Source organism: Phyllopteryx taeniolatus, chromosome 5 (assembly GCF_024500385.1).
Source record: "Phyllopteryx taeniolatus isolate TA_2022b chromosome 5, UOR_Ptae_1.2, whole genome shotgun sequence".
In the NCBI taxonomy this organism is placed as follows: domain Eukaryota; kingdom Metazoa; phylum Chordata; class Actinopteri; order Syngnathiformes; family Syngnathidae; genus Phyllopteryx; species Phyllopteryx taeniolatus.
Genome location: NC_084506.1, coordinates 32,295,713 through 32,313,373, shown reverse-complemented (window position 1 = coordinate 32,313,373; position 17,661 = coordinate 32,295,713). Strand labels below are relative to the sequence as shown.

The following is a 17,661-nucleotide window of genomic DNA, read 5'->3' as shown; positions in this document are numbered from 1 at the left end:
TACTGTATGCCTCCCACATTGACAAAGCCACTATTTTGACTGGCAGATTTGCCTCGGGACCAGAAAAGCCATTCACCTCATCGCGCTGGTCTCACTGGGAGTCATTTATAAAGGCACTCCACTTTTCAAATTGGCTCATTGTTTCTGATGGGAAACATCATGCCGTACTGCAGCATAATGGTCCAAAAAAACAAGAGTTGTGCTGGGAGAACGTTTGAAAAGATAAGAGTGAAACAAACACAATAGACTATATTGAGAAATGATTCTTTCTCGATGAATACAGAGTATTTATATTCCTTAACTTCTCCATGAGTTATTTTTGCATCATCAGCTGGTTTAATGGCATTTACGCCCAAAATAGGTCCAGTGATGAAGGAGCATGAGAGAAATAGCTGGCGTGCGCTAAACTGCTGGGAAAAGACTGTCCTCAATGGTAGCAGTACAAGGCATTTTTTTTCGATGGGATTGCACTATTTTGCTTCCACTGTGGAGGAGGAAACATGAAAACATGGACAATAAAAGTGCAGAGATTAGACCAGACCAAGCAAAACAAGCCCATTGCAGTGTATGCTGGTTTGGCTTCACTTTCCTCAGACATGATAAGTTGAGAGGTGGATGGTCTTTAAATGAGGCCGTAGCCATGTGGTGCAGTGTACTGAGGTAGGCCCTTTTTTTTTATTCAGCAATCATCTGGTCCTGCTTTTTCATAATCCCCTGACGTCTGCAGGAGCAGTGGCTGCACACATTCCGACATACCAGCCTGATGGTTGCTGGCCCATTAGCCGGACCCAAGTGGAGGAGCCCACCCAGAACTGCCACCCTCTCAAGCCTACCTTCGGCCTTCCTGCCCAGCCCTGGCTCCGGATCAGAGGCAGGCCGCATGTCAGGGGACGGGGCTAATGATGGCCAGGGCCATGCCATCCCTTTCAAGCCCCAGCCCAGGAGTACAATTTGGCTAATGCTATTTCCTGGTGATAAGATGCAAACAAGCTCATTTGACTTATTTGTTCCTTTTTCCAGAGGTTTGGGTGGTAAGGGGATTGTTCGCTGTGGCAAGATGCAGTACGTGATGGATAACGTGCTCTGTTGGTGATGCTGCTTAGCTCTGCTCGTAGTGGAAGTGCCTAATCTCATGTGCATTATTGTTTTATGATACAATGTTCAGTCACTGGTAGGCAATGATGTGAAAAAACATATGCTAGTTACGCCCACATGGAACCTTTCGGTCTCCTTCGGCCCCCAAGTGGTTTAATCAAGGCTCCTTTGCTGGATTGATTTACTCACCCAAGGCTGTCTAAATTGTTTCCATCTTAATTTGAGATGGTGGGAGACTTTCACAGAGAAGTGGTATTCGAGAACACTTTTTTCCTACCAATAAATCTGAATGTTTGTATTTGTTTTACCTCCGTTTTACATTTACTTCATATTTCTTAGTTGTTGTTTTTTTTATATACTCAAATAAATTCAAAGAATATTCATTGATAAGATCACATAAGCATTTTTTGTTCATGTCAAGGAACATAGAGGAAGACAACATACTGCATAACAATATCCCATCGAAAAGTGATCATACCCTTTGGAAACAGCAGCCAATGACAGTTCGAGAGAGCGGGAACTAAACCGATAGCTTAAGTCCTGCTGACTGGGTTAACCTGAGACACTGCAGCCATGCAATCACTGATGTTTTTTGGTTTTCTTTTGGTTTTCGTCCATATAAATTACTACATTGATACAAAAACCAATGTGTGCTGTAATTGTGTTACATTTGCAACACGTGCCAACACCGATAGCCGTGTGTCCCAACAATGTTGTGAAAATACCTTGCAGCAGTCGATCTTAAGTACAGCAGTCGTGTGATTTCATCGCTTTGAACGAGCTCTACATTCTGTGAAAAACCATCACCGTGATTATCCATGAAAATCCATGCGCTCGCTCCTTCGTGAATCTTGATCGGAACCAAGTCAAGTGGAAAAGATGGTTTAGCATTTGGTATCATGTCGCCTGTGTGATGTCTGCTTGAGGATAATGCCGGTGGCGTCGTTGTCAGAAGGGATGCGTGACAGCAACCAGGGACATAGCGCAGCACACAGATTCATCCACGTCCGCCTCTGATCCCAATCATTCATAAATTCAGTCTCTGAGATTTGTATCGGCACCATCCTCCCAACAATGGGTGTTATCTTTGCCCGTCCGCCTCCCGTTGGCTATTAGGAAGGAATGACATGTAAATGTACATGAGCACACACACGCTTAGCATCTGACTGTACGGAAATGTCTTCACATTTTGTCTGAAATAGTGTCCCTTTTCACTGACCTCTGTTTTACAGTTTCCTCTTCTCTCCCTCGATCTATACCTCTCAACCATTTTTCATATCCCACTACTAGACAACGGGCAGGGAAAATTCCCCTTGAGTCATTTAACCCAGATTTGACAGTGCTAGCAGGCTGTGCAGTCTAGCGGCTGTAACTTACCAGAATGTAAATAGAGCAGTGTTTTTACATTACTTCACCACTTATTTTTAGTCGCTGAACAAGAGCAGGCGAGGGTGTGCCTTTTCAAGCTCCTCTGAGTCTTATCAGCTGTATACACAGAAAAAAAGGGGGGGGGGGGGAATATATATAAATAAATAAAAAACAATAATGACCTAATACAGGAAGTGATGTGTTGATTTATGATTTAACTATTAACTGCTATTGTCCGACAGAATCAGGGTCAATGTTTTTAAACATCGAGGGACTGTTCCCCCCCCCCCCCCGGCCCCCGGCCCACCAATCTCTGCCTTCGCTTTCCTCGATTACTGGTTCACGTCCAGCTCATACCTTCGCTCTGCTTTCAAGCACAAACCAGCCTCACCAGCCAGTTCTCGGGGCTCCTCGCAGCCGCCGTTGCCTACATCCACTGCTGTTTTCATAACAGATACCTGGAGGCTGTTTTGAAATCTTTTGCTATACCATTACAAAGCAAAGTAACTACGGTACTTCTCTCACCCACCACAGTACTTCTCGCATTTGACTCTGGTTGTCTGAGTAAAAACGGGAATTAGAAGGTACTTTTAGGTGCCGCAATCGTGACAAATTAGGCAGTGACAATGAAGTTTGTCAAAGTGGTCTTGCCGTAGGACTTCCGCAGCAGCTCAGGTTGCGACAGCCCCCCCCCCCCCCCCCCACACACACACACACACTCACACACTTATCCACACCAGGAAGTGTCTCTCTCTGAATCCCGGCCCTCCATTGACAAAGTAAAAGTAAAAAACTATTATTATTAAATTATCTACTGAAAACAAGACCACTAAACATAATCTGCAAAATTGTATGTTCTGGTGCAATAATACGTCACAGCTAAGGTGATGGCAGTTGTGTGTGTGTGTGCGTGTGTGTGTGCATGCGTGTGTGGGTGTGTTCGAGTATGCATGTACGTACCAGTGTTCACTGCACACGATGACTCAGCTGAATTTCCACTGAGGTAAGCTGTCACTCTCTAATGAACAGTAAACTCACAGAAGCACACACATGCGCAAATGCGTACAGTCAATCAAGTGTGCACGAGAGTATCTTGCAGCTAAGGCCACGCAGATATTCAATTATCTGTGCATCAATAAAGTACAGCAGAGGTCATCTCTCCGGCTCTCTGTTATGATCTGCCGGAGCTACGCACACTTGAACATACACACTTATGCGCACACACCTTTCAGTTTGGCCTTGTCCTTGTACAAACAGCCCTTCTATAGTGAGAGGCTCCAATGGAGTGGATCAAGTCCAGCAAAGACACCCTCACACGCTTCCTCCCTCCCTTTCTCTAAATCCTCCCTCCTGTGTGACCGCAGGGCCTTTCTTCCTTCCTTCCTTCCTTCCTTCCTTCCTCCTGACACAGAGGCCTTGCCGAGTCGCAGGGGAGTCAGCATGGCCGGATGTGCCTCAATCAGACAGACGGACTGACAACAAGCAGACACGCAGACATGAGGATACAGCTACTGTGGACTTTGGACTGGGATTTCTTCCCATCCAGAGCTCCGAAGAGGATGACATCACTTCTGTTTTGGTTCGGACAACGGGAAGGTAGAGGAAGATGGACGCAGAGCTGCGGGCTGTGTGGTTGAGAGCACGAAGAAGTATGCGGACACGAGAGGACGCATGAGTGGTGATCAGCGAAGAGGCCAGAGATGACCTTGGGAAGTTTTGTTTTTCTTTTTTTCCTCAATGCTTTCCTCTCCCCCTCTCTCCTGCTACTCCTGAATTGATGGAGCAATGAAGACTAACTACATTCAAAATATTACACAATTAGGGCCACAGGAATTCTTCTAAATCAGTCAGCGTTAGATGCTTGGGCTGGTTGGAATTGCAGGTACACGATCTGGAAAAAAAGGTGCGAGGACAGATTACCCCTAAAGGAAGTGAAAATATGGAGTTTACAGCTATAACAGATTTCCGACAAGATTTTTGAATGTGTCTGTTGGACGCGGTCACAATCGCTGTTCTATATTAATCCCAAATACCTTTGATTGGGTCGATGTCTCCGCTTTCCAAGTTCTTCCACACAAATAATCATCCAACCGTGCCTTTGTGGACCTTGCTTTTTGCACTGAGAACAGAAACGGGCCTTTCACAAACTGGGCCCACAAAATTGGAAGCATAGATGCATTCTTGATGAGTGCCTTTGATTCAAGGGACCTAATACTTCAAGACGAACAGATTTACTAATTCATTGAACAAGAGCTGTGTCAGTAGACTTTTGTTAAGATACATCCATGGATTTTCTATCGCGCTTGTCCTACCTGATGATTTAAGTGAGTTGGAGCCTATCCAGGTTGTCTTCCGGAAAAAGGCGGACTTTACCTACTGGACTGGTCGACAGTCTATCGCAGGGCACATGACAACAAACACCTCTTAGCAATTCCAATTCCATTCTGAGACTTTCATTTTCCATGCTTTGCAAACTTTCAAATTTGAGAAATGTTTGAACATTTCGTAAACTCTTTGGCCAATAAATCCGATTTTTTTGTATTTGTTTTACCTCAATTTTACATACATACATTTTCCGAACCACATATCCTGTGGCGCCTATCTCAGATGACTTCGGGCAAAAGACAGGGTACACCCTGAACTGGTCGCCAACCAATCACAGGGCACATATAGACAGAGAACCATTCACACTCACATTCACACCTACGGACAATTTAGATTCTTCAAGTAACCTCGCATGCATGTTTTTAGAATGTTGGGGAAAAGCCAGAGTTCCAGGAGAAAACCCACGCTAGCTGGGGGAGAATACACCAACTCCACACGGGAGGGCATGAGCTCAGACTTGAACCAAGGTGAGACAGATGTACTCCTCGTCTATCGTACTGCGCCAGCCTCTTTAAATTGGTTGTTCTACCATGTAAAGCATGACTGCGTTAAAACCCATGGTGTTCACTAAATTAACTTGGAACTGACAGAGTTTTAATAAATATCAATTTCTAACACAGGCTTTCTAACACTGGACAGCAGATTTCACTCGAGAATGCCCTTGATAGTCTTGATTTCATTGGACCTTGCGCAGATTCAAGAGACACCGTTTCGAATGCAGCAAAGCATCACCACGACATAATGAAGCCCTCCGTGTTTCATAGTGGGTGCAGTGTCTGGTTCTCTATCTCTGCATGTGCCCTCTGATTGACTGGCAACTGGTCCTGGGTGTAGTCAGGTTTTTGCTCAAAGTCAGCTGGGGTAGGCTCCAGCTCCCCACAACCATGAACAAGCTGTACAGAAAATGAATGGATTGAAGATGGCATCTTCCCTCGAAGGAGATGGAGGAGGAGAGGGAAGAATGGAAGAAAGGACAGAGAGCATACAGAAGCTACATAAGCATAAACCCCTTTTCATCGCCCCCTCCTCTAGTTTTCTTTTTCTTAAAAGAGGATACATCGGGTGCCAGCTGCAATACAGTGCAGCACTTCACAGAGGTTAACATCACTGCAATCCATCGAGTGGCTCTGCTCATCAATTCCGAGCCTTGTGCAGTCACTGCGGGCCTCCGGACGGAGCAGCTGGCTGCAGGAAGACAAGCGCTCTTCCACAGGCTGTCCTCTGATCAGCTGCAGCCAGCTGTCCAACAGCAGCCCCGCTATTTACAGCGCTACCGGCCAGCCAGGGCTTCTTTCATTGCTGTCACTGTCCCCTCCACTGTACTTGTCTCTTTTTATCACTTCTTCCGTCCTACGTTTTTTTTCACCTCCCATGAGCTCCACAGCAGGGGCTCATCTGTCTCTCTGAGTTCCTTTTTTCTCTTCACTGAGTCCAAATGTACATTCTAACTCCAGGCCTTCCCAAATTTTGCTCTGCCATTTCCGTCTTGCTTTGTCTCTAGAACCATTTCTCTTCCTGTCTTTGACGCTGGGTCTCTAGGTGAACCTTTGTCCTTGTTTAACTCAAACTTTTGTTTTTGTTTTGCCCTCGCAGCAATTCTTTATCCGGCCTTGATTACCATTCCCTTATGTCCCTTCTGCCTGGCCGTCTTTTGGTAGCCATTCTTCTTTTCCTTCTTTGTTAGCTGTGGTGTCTCACTTTCACCACTCCTGCCTGGGCTCTCCATTCTGCGTTCGTTCTTTGACACGCCACTGCAATCTAATGTGCTTCCTTTTTCCAAATGTCACAATACAGTGTCTTCTCTTCTTCTTTAGAGCAACTTGCTCTGTACCCCCATTCTGCAGAGTTTTTTCACAGGTGTCTGGAAGGTGGGGATTTGCATTTTCTCAGGATAGGGTGCCCGTGGAGAGAGGACTGCTGGGAGATCAAAGGCTCCGCCTGTAAAACGATCTGAAAGGGTCCAACATTAGCATCCATCAGGGTACCTTGAAAGCTCCCTGGTCAGCCGAGAGGGAAGCTGAGGGCCCCCCAAAGTGAAAGGCCAGTCTGCAGAGGGGCGGGATGGGGAGAAAGAGGTGGAGGCAAATCTACTAAAGAGACATGAGGGAAACATCAGTACAAGGGAAGATAATTCCCAATCCAAGCTGGAAATGTTCTTTTGGATTTAGCCCCCACCTTTCCCATATCTTCCTTTTAGTGCTCCCACTGTTGTACCAGCTTCTTCCTTACAGCATCACGTTTGTAAGGGGAGCTCATCTCCATCTGGGCACCATTATTACTCAGCTCTCCAGATGCTGATGTTTATTACTTCACTGTGCAGTTTACACATAGTGTCTGGTCTTCAGGATAGGAGGAGAGAGAAATGGAGCGGGACAGAGTTCTAATCATTTGACCCTCTAAATCAGCTAAATAGCCATCCATTCATCCATTTTCTACACCGCTAATAGTCAGTAGGGTCGCGGGTATGCGGGAGCCTATCCCAGCTATCTTTGGACGAGCGACGGGGTACATCCTGAACTGGTTGCCAGCCAATCGCAGGGCACAAATAAACAAATTCGCACTCACATTACGGACAATTTAGAGCCTTCAATTAACCTACCGTGCATCTTTTTGGAATCTGGGAGGAACAAATAAAATGTAATAAAATAGAAAATAGATTGTATTTTGCATTGTTTCTTCTGGGAATTGTTCAAAATCCGAACAACTTTTAAGTTTTACTGTTTTAGCGATTACAATAATAATAAAACAATGATATTCATGCTAACTAACAAACAAACCAGCAAATGGGAAGAAAATGTACATGCGTTGGTGGATGTAACGATGTGGTCGTACTCATGGGATAACTTGGATTTCCTTTTGAAGAATTCCTTCTGAACATGCTACTGGAAAAGTTCAATTTGTAGTTATTGAACGCAAAGGAAGGACAGTCTCCCGCTGTCAAAAGCACGAGAGCTCAAGAACAGTCTCGACTCCCAGCTGGAAGCAGGAGTCGAACAGCGGCCTCCTGCAGCAAAGTCCACTGTTTCATTGAACCGTCCACACCACCATAACCTCCTCCCAATGCAAACTTTCTTTGTTGAGCTCAACCGATTTCCTTGTTTGCACATGAACGACAAAAAACGTTTCCTGGCAAACATACTTTAATTGAGTATCATTTTTATGACACGTGGAAGGCCCTAAGAGCTTTTCATTCATACAAAAGCTCAATAATATGAATCACTGGCTTTCACTATGCGAGATAGGGAATCGTCATCCAAATGCAAATAACTTGATTACGTGAATATACAGTACATCGACCAACTCAGTTTTAATATTCTTGATTTTAAGTTTAAAGCCTTCCCCTGTCGAGATAGATGGGATGGTTTTTTTTCTGCGTATTAATTTCAAAATATTGTGGCAGCAATGTCGGATAGCAGTAGCAACAGGTTCTTCTCAGATATTTCAATAGACGTCGTACACAATTCAAGCAACAAGCACTGTCTCGCATCAGCTATGTGTGCATGCACATAAGTTACCCATAACGTACATTGTTTGCAACTAATTAGAGCGCATGTGTATACAGTATGTACAAAATGTTCAGTATTTGTAAGAGCAGGCTCACTTTTTTTGTTTTTTGATGTTTGTCTCGTGTGAGTTGCAACCTGCCCGTACAGTACATAAACGGCATATACACTACATACCCCTGCCACATGCCTAAAACATTTTGGAGTGCATGCGTGTGTGTTTGCGTGTGTGTTCACTCAGCAATGATCATGGAGCACGTGACTGTTGCTCCAAGTCACTCAAGCTGCAGGGAGTGGATATGTGTGAGTGACTCTAGTTGAGTGACACAGTGATCCAACGGTTGACATTGTCACCTCACATCACTTTTAAGATTCCGCGTTTATATCTGTGTGGGCTCAGGACATTTTGTGTGTGGAGTGTGCGTGCTCCAGCTTGCTCCCACAGCCTAAAAACGTAAGCAGTGCCGAACAAACTCATTAGACCGCCACCCAATGCCCTAAATCAGTGGATCTTAAACTTTTTACGCCAATTACCACCTCAAAAATCACTTGGCTCGCCAAGTACCACCATAATGACCAACATCAAAATTCAATGATGCGGTAGGCCCAATTGTTCACCAAAAATAAGGCAAAGGTTTCATTCCAAAAAAGTATATGTATATATATATAGTTAGCCACTGTAACATTCTGCACCTTTTCAACATTAAGACTGCACTTAAATATAGGAAAATCACAAATTTAAATAATAAATCAGTTACAATGTATTTTACATAAAACCTGAAAAAAAATCTTTTAAATCTTCTCTGAATAGTTAAATACAAAAATGAAATACAACTGAACTGAACTGTACGCAACAAATATACTTTACTGAATTATCAAAAAGATTTGAAGCAACTGCAAAACTATGCAGTTTGAACATTTAATTCAGTGATTCTTTTGCATAACACTAGAGGGAGCCCATGTACCACTAAGGGTACTTGTACAACATTTTGAGAATTGCTGCCCTAAACTGACAGCGTTGGTAATTAACAAAAACATTAAGAGTTAACTGCGATTGGCTGGCAACCAGTTCAGGGTGTACCCCGCCTCCTGCCCGATGATAGCTGGGATAGGCTCCAGCACGCCCGCGACCCTAATGAGGAGAAGCGGCTCAGTAAATGGATGGATGGATTAAGAGTTAATGATAACATCTGAAAAAATACACCTTACCTCTATGCATTTTGTCAAATTTTACAGAGAATCATTAAATGCAAGAAGCTGGTGCTTTTTAGGCTGGGACAAGACACAACGCATTTGCCACAAATCGTTCTTGCAGCTGACAACACCAAAACAAGGATCTTAAAAGAGGCCATGCATGGGAAGTATCTTGCTTATCCAATTTTATTGTTGTAATTGTTAATGTTCCCTGGTTTACTTTCCTCCATGTCACTGCTGTGTCTGTTTTTTTTTCACCTTAAAGTCCCCAAAATCTTAATCAATTAGTCAATCAAGATCACAACTGTGGTTGATTTGATCTCTTTGTAGTCACCTCTTTTTTAAGTTGGATCGTTGTCCGCAGAGGTTGAAAAAATGTACCAGCCTATTTTGACAAAGTAAGGAGTAGAAAGTACAGCGATCTGGTTTCAAATCTGGGGAGTAAAAAATAGATACTCAACTAAAGAACAGATACCTGAAAAATATACTTAAGTATAATAAAAAAGTATTTGTACTTCGTTACTTCCCACCCTTGTTTAAAAGCTCCCGCAGTTGTCGCAATATGCTGCCTTTGCTGGGTTCGGTGTAAAAAGTGAAGGCGCCTTCTAGTTCTTGTTCTTCTTCTCTTCTGTTACAGTTCTTATACAGCTATTTTGTGGGATCTCTGTGGAAAAGAGGCAGAAAGTGTCCTGTTTTGACGGTGGTGTCCTGGCAGTACAGCCACACTTTGGCTAGAACCCACAAACCGCTGTCCTCAGTGGTTGAGAGTTGAGTTCGCTAACTGGCCAGTGCTCTCTTGAGGCCGCGAGGGGTTGAGGTTGACTAACGTTCGCGCACAGCACTTTGCTTGTTTCCGTTACACTCACCCCCCCTGAAACTCACTCCCAATCTGGGTCATGGCACCATTGTGATGGTGGCGCGTCGGTTCAAGCCTAGCGGTGGCCGGACTGTACAGGACACCACCGTTACACTGTGATTGACTGGTGACTAGTCTAGGGTGTTCCCCGCCTCTCACTCAGCTGGGACAGGCACCAGCTTCTTTCTGACTGTGAACAGAACAAGTCGCATAGCAAATGGGTGGATAGTTGGATTTCTGATTTGGATTCATTGAGTCCTCATTCTGATCAAGGATTGCAGAGTTTGCAGAGGTCAAATAACAAACCCTGTTGAAAATGAATTATATCAAACCTGACATATTTTGAGGCAACTGCGCGAAAACAGTTTTGCATTCAACTTTAACTATTTTATAATAGATCTCCATACCACCATATTCCCCTGGCTAGAAACCACTGGATTGTCTATTCTATCACACAAAGTGTATACTTGAATGCAATGATGTGATCTTCCACCCAAAATCCATTCTAGACCCAGCCCCATCTTACATGACTTCCTCAGTTTTACTTTACTTACATTTCTTCCTCAGATCACCAGGTGGTATACAAATCCACTATGGTACAATGTCCACACAATTGTAGATCAAACAGAGACACCAGCAAGTAGAGTCATGAGATATGTTCGATCCTGGCCAGGTGGTGTGAATGAGAGTAAAAGATAAAAACTCAAGCCGCCCCACTCTCTGGCAAGGAAGTCACCTAGAACATTTATGACACTCCACATTTGCATCACCTGAGGATGTACTGGCATTCCCAATCTGCTTGTAGAAAGCCCACAGGACAAACTGTCAGGAAGTTCACTGGGAGTGAAAACCATGCCAAAAATCATATGAAACCAGACCAACCGGATGTCTGCGTGTGGAAAGTGGACTGAAAGAGACTGTGAGAGAGATTATTGATCAGTAAATCCACATCAACAACAACAACAAAACATTTCACTGCTGTTATGCTCTTACGTAAGACAACGCCTTGGGAGTGACCTTGGAGAGCCTGTTCCTCTTTTTCTGGGTGTTTTGTTTCTGCTGAATTGACAGATGATGTCTAGGAGAGCGATCAGATTTGCTTTGTTTTATTGTGTTTAACCATTATTAAATGACAATAGGAGTTATAGTATTGGGGCACCGTTACAGCTCACCTAAAGAGTGAAAATAAATGAATAATGAAAACATAATAATTTTAAAACTTGAACTTTGTTAAGTACGGATGAGTGCAGCGCGTTGTGAGTGTCGCCCAGTGGGGGACAGAGGAGGAGGGCAATCACTCTGAAAAAAAGATACTGTATGGTGGTTTCCAACTTCTAAGTCTATGTAATGGCAGAGCTCCCACATGTTACGGAACGGCCCTATTTTGTTACGGAAATCCATCCATCCATCCATTTTCTGTATCGCTTATCCTCACTAGGATCACAGGCGTGCTGGAGCCTATCCCAGCTGACTCTGGGCGAGAGGCGGGGTACACCCTGAACTGGTCGCCAGGCAACTGAAGGGCACTTATAAACAAACAACCATTTGCACTCAAATTCACACCCACAGGTAATTTAGAGTCTTCAATTAACCTACCATGCATCTTTTTGTATGTGGGAGGAAACTGGAGTACCCGGAGAAAACCCACGCAGGCACGGGGGAGGGGGGCGGGGGGGGGGAAACATGCAAACGGCACACAGGCAGATTTGAGCCCGGGTTCTCAGTCATCCACCGTGCCGCTGTTATGGAAATCACTGAAACAATACACTTCTCATGTTGTCACATAGGTCTGGCTGGAACCGCGTCACGGAGAGTAACCAATTTTGAACAACAAAGTAACAGGCCAGAAGACTTAAAGACTGTTTTGCCACCACAGACTGGACCATGTTCAAACAGGCTGCCACCTACAACTCCATCACAAACCTTCAGGAGTACACAAAGACTGTTACTGCCTACATCAGCAAGTCCATCACTGTCTGCCAATCAGAAGCCGTGGCCGGGGGAGGTCTACAGACTACTGAAGGTCCGCGAGCGGCTTATAGTTCTGGGGATGAGGAGGGCCTGAGGACAGCCAGGGCCAATCTGTCATGTGGCATCAGGGAGGCCAAGAGGGAGTACTCCAGGAAGATCGCCCACCGCTTCAGCAGTGACACCAGGAGTCTGTGGCGAGGTATTCAGACCATTATGGACTATAAACCCTCACGACAGAACTGCGAAAGCTCCACCTCCCTGCTAAATGAGCTGCATGACTTCTTTGCTCGCTTTGAGGCACACAAAAGCACCCCTGCACACAAGACTCCACCCCCTCCTGTTGACCAAGTGCTCACACTGACCCGGGACAGTGTGAAAAGATCTCTCGATTGGATCAACACACAAAAAGCCCCGGGTCCAGACAACATACCTGGTCGTGGACTGTGGGACTGTGCAGCTGAACTCACAGATGTCTTCACGGACATCTTCAACACCTCCTTGAGTCAGGGTGTTGTCCCCATGTGCTTCAAAGCCACCACCATCATCCCGGTCCCGAAGAAGTCGTCTCCCTCCTGCCTCGATGACTACCGTCCGGTAGCGCTCACTCCCATCCTGATGAAGTGCTTCGCGCGGCTAGTCCTCCCTCCCCTCCTCCTTGGACCCCTTCCAGTTTGCATATCGGTCCAACCAGTCAACCGATGACACCGTCTCCACCGCCCTCCACTCTGCCCTCACACACCTGGACTCTAAGGACTCATATGTCAGAATGCTGTTCATAGACTTCAGCTCAGCATTCAATACCATCCATCCATTTTCTGAGCCGCTTCTCCTCACTAGGGTCGCGGGCGTGCTGGAGCCTATCCCAGATGTCATCGGGCAGGAGGCGGGGTACACCCTGAACTGGTTGCCAGCCAATCGCAGGGCACATAGAAACAAACAACCATCCACACTCACATTCACACCTACGGGCAATTTACAGTCTCCAATTAATGCATGTTTTTGGGATGTGGGAGGAAACCGGAGTGCCTGGAGAAAACCCACGCAGGCACGAGGAGAACATGCAAACTCCACACAGGCGGGGCCAGGAATTGAACTCGGGTCCTCAGAACTGTGAGGCTGACGCTCTAACCAGTAATCCACCGTGCTGCCATTCAATACCATCATCCCTAAACAACTGATCTACAAACTGGACCAGCTGGGGCTCAACACTTCGATGTGCAACTGGCTGCTGGACTTTCTGACAGGGAGACCGCAGGCAGTACGGGTACAGCAACACATGCAGCACCATCACTCTGAACACGGGGCCCCTCAAGGTTGTGTGTTGAGCCCCCTCCTCTTCACCCTGCTGACCTATGACTGCACACCGACAGCTCCAACCTCTTCATCAAGTTTGCAGACGACACAACTGTGGTGGGTCTCATCAGCAATGGGGACGAGACAGACTACAGGAGTGAGATGAGCCGCCTGGCCAGTTGGTGCATGGACAACAATCTTGAATGTGGAAAAAAACAATGAGATTGTTGTGGACTCCAGGAGAGCGCATCCTGCCGCAAAACTCTCCATCGCGTAGTGGGGGCAGCTGAAAAGATCATCGGAACCTCTCTTCCGTCCCTACAGCACCCGCCTCACCAGCAAAGCCCTCCGCATAGCAGGGGATGGCACCCATCCGTCACAAAGCTTCTTCAGTCTGCTGCCACCAGGCAGAAGACTGTTCAGTTTGCGGGCCAGGACTAGTCGACTAGAAGACAGTTCTGTCAGGAATCTGAACACCTGAACTCTGAACTCTGACACCCCGCAAACATGTAGATCCACACACACTCACACACACACAATACACACACACGCACACACTGACACCAGACTCGGGGTCCCACTAGGCACCTTAGCAGCATTGGGGTTTCGTCATCTAATTTATAAATGTCTCATTTGCCTTAGTTCTCTGACCTTGACTCTGACCTTTGATATTTGCACATACAAGTAATACTTCTTATACTGTCTATAGTTTATTTAGCTTTTATATTGACGTTCTGCGATTGGCTGGCGACCAGTTCAGGGTGTACCCCGCCTCTCGCCCGACAATAGCTGGGATGGGCTCCAGCACGCCCGCCACCCTATTGAGGATAAGCGGAACGGAAGATGAATGAATAAATATATTGATGTTATTATTTGTCTTTTGCAGCACCGCGAGCCCTTGAGTTCCGTAATTTCAACCCTCTGTATGTGTTATGCATATTGAAGAATTGACAGCACAAGTACCTTGTAACCTTATTACGTGTTCAGTGATATCAATTTAAAATAATGCACACATCCACACAGGACGCCGCGTCTGAACCTGAAATGAATTAGTACGTCACTGCACACATCACTCCGGAACGTGGGCAGGTTAAAAGCATAGTATTTTTGTTAATAAATATTTATGATATAAGATAAGATACCCTTTATGAGTCTCACAGTGGGGACATTTGCATTGTTTCGGCAGCAGCTATATATCGGAAATGTAAATATGTAAAATAAATAGCATGCAAGAGAAAACATATTTATGTTTCTTCTTCTTACATGTACTTCTAGAAGTACATTGCACAAGATAGAGACCAAAACTATTGTCCATACAGAAACTATCCGATTCAGTCTATCAGCAATGTTATTTGTTTGTTTGCAAAATAGAGTGCTGAGTTTTCATTTTGACGTTTGAGATCTGATTCATCTGCTTTTATTGATTTTTTGATTTGTTTATTTTGTTACCAGGGTTGAAAACAGAATTGGCAAAGGTGGATAAATCCATAAATGCAAAATCTCAAAGTCTCACATACTGGTACTTTGACTCGGGCTGCAACTGCGTCCACCATTACAAAGTTGATGTAATAAAAACTTTAAAATGCCAAATTCTGAACGATTACGATTATGCCTGTTGCATGGACATGTTCTTGACACAATTTTGAAAAGATGGAAATTCAGACAAATTTGGACAAATTGTTCTGGAAGTGAATTTTTATTGGTTGGCAGCTCTGTAATGGGTTTATTTTAGTCTTGCAAATTTTGTATTTGGGCTTGAATAAAGGCTTGTTTACTGTTTCAAGGTGTTAATGTCAACAGTACATTGCATTAGCATATTACTGGCATGTATGTCACCACTTCTAAATACACATTCAAAATCTAATTAGTGAGCCCTGTCACCTTGAATTAGCATATCATTAAATGAGGTCCACTAGAGCACAATTGCTCAACGGAGGTGGATGTCTTGCTGTTTGGAGCTGAAGCTTGTGTGCACGCTGTGGTCGTGTTCTCTCACCTTTGGACGGTCTCGTACATGTCCATACTGACATTGTTTATTCAGCTTTTGGATTACAGTCGTGGGAACTGTGCGGGAGACGGTGAGGTCTTGGTGGTATCAGCTGGCTGCGCGCAGTTGACCACACAACGCACCCTCATCGGCACACACACATTGCGCCGAGGAATGCTGCGCACAATCGACCTTATCAGGTGTTTTGTCTGAGGGACATCCGAAGAGGGCTTGGTGTTCCAACTAATAGACAATGTGGAAATACATACCTCTTTTTTTTCACTACTCATCCCTGTCTCATCCTGTATGTATCCCCTCCCTCTCCTCTTCTTTGCAGCATGTCAAATGTTTTGGGGCATCCCTGCTTAACTTACCTGACTGGTAGAATGTCTCCGGTTTGAGAGCGCAGAGCGCTACCACTGATACTAAAATTCTGGGCCGCCGACACAGCTCAGCATCAATGTATGTTGATGTACCTTGCATCACTGCATGAGCCACAACACAACATAATTAACAATGTACATTTTTTTTGTCATTACCTGAGTTTACTCCGATGACTTGCACTGAAGTGAATCAGCCAGGGATGCGTAGTCAGTGTCGTATTTTCCATGCACAGTTCTAAAATGCCGCTCCACATTTCCGTTCTTTGGTAATGCGATGGCAGACTGGCAGATGAGGCATACACATTTCGAAAATGTCATCGTGAAAAAAACATACTCCTCGTCCCATTCCGTATGAAAGTGGTAAGTTGTTGTCTTCTTACTTGCTCCAGCTCCTCCACTCATTTTTATACCCTTTGTTCAGTTTAAGAGAAAACACCGAGAGATAAAAATTGGAGGTAACTCACTGACTAGCTTGTTAGTTTTGACGCACTTGGCGTTTTGACACACTTGGCGCCGTTGCATCTGCAGTTACCTTTTAGCGGCGTTGTTTGCGCATGTGCGTGACCTAAGTGTCAGGAAAATTCAGATATCATCGATTATATATGTATATCATTCAAGCAACGGGATGGATGATAGGCCGATGTCTTTTTTTTTTTTTTTATGTCATGCGATCTACCAATACTACGCGATCGACGCATTGAGCACCCTGCACTAAAGTCTCAAGAGACTCGCACAGGTCTCACAAGAGATGCTGGACGTTCCGCTGTAGTCTTTAAAACAGGTATGGCATGAATCATTCACTCTATAACCCATAAAAAAAAAATCAGCAAAATGTTTTTTTCCTCTCCGTAGTAGATCCTTTCTACCTTGTTCCCAGGCCTGTCCGTATGCCTGACCCGTAACTTACAATTGATTTATCCCTGGTTGTTGTTACTGCCTCTGGAGCTGCATCTTGATTGGCTCCATATGAGAGCAATGCCAACGGGTCATCGATAACAATCATTTTCAGTGGCTCATTATTCGCCCAGCCAAGCAAGCCAAAGACCTAATTTCCCAGTGCAGTGTTCATAAAAGTGACAGATGGCCAAAACCTGGAAAAGCTTTGCTATAATAGCTAGCTCACTGAAGTGCTACATACAATGCTCCTGACTATGGTGAAGGTTGGTGTTTGCTGCCTCTCTTTCTCACCCACTCCTTCAACCTTCTCTAGCCTGTTCTTTTTTTCCAAGTAGAAGAATGTGAAGGAAGAGAAGGCAGTGTGTTTAATAGCTTTAGGCCATATTCCACCCAGTTCAGTTTTCCTCCTCTTCCTATCGGCCATAATGTGAATCCTGTACACAAATATTAGCCAGTTAGTTTGTCTCTCTCTAAAGGCTCACTCTACCTTAGCGTGGGGCAGCACTTCAAGTCACATGGACAGACAGAGGCCAACATAAGGTCTCTTTTCATCCCACAGACCTGCCGCTCTCTAGTGTTCAGGGTCATCTAGTAACTTGAGCAAGTCTGCGCCCCTCCACGGCTGCCCGTGAGGTTCCTCTCCAGCCGGGGAAGCGCTTGTGTGATCAATGTGCGGCTTGGAACAACAGCTGAGACTAAGACTGCGCTCAGCGTTCCCACTGCCTGCCT

General features: G+C 45.1%; 2 protein-coding genes across 2 annotated transcripts in view; both read left to right on the top strand.

The window, feature by feature from the left end:
* ccnd2a (cyclin D2, a) overlaps positions 1-17,661 on the top strand; it is a 202,419-nt gene that overhangs the window by 135,032 nt on the left and 49,726 nt on the right. The window lies entirely within an intron of this gene.
* Positions 3,255-16,696, top strand: LOC133478672 (uncharacterized). Its single transcript, XM_061775021.1, has 2 exons — positions 3,255-5,315; positions 12,189-16,696. The coding sequence occupies exon 2, from the start codon at positions 12,286-12,288 to the stop codon at positions 13,072-13,074; it is 789 nt and encodes a 262-aa protein (XP_061631005.1). The 5' UTR covers positions 3,255-5,315; positions 12,189-12,285; the 3' UTR covers positions 13,075-16,696.

What these genes read in the sequence shown, in the direction of transcription:
- LOC133478672 (XM_061775021.1), top strand. Translation starts at nt 12,286, where the DNA reads ATGTTCAAACAGGCTGCCACCTACAACTCCATCACAAACCTTCAGGAG.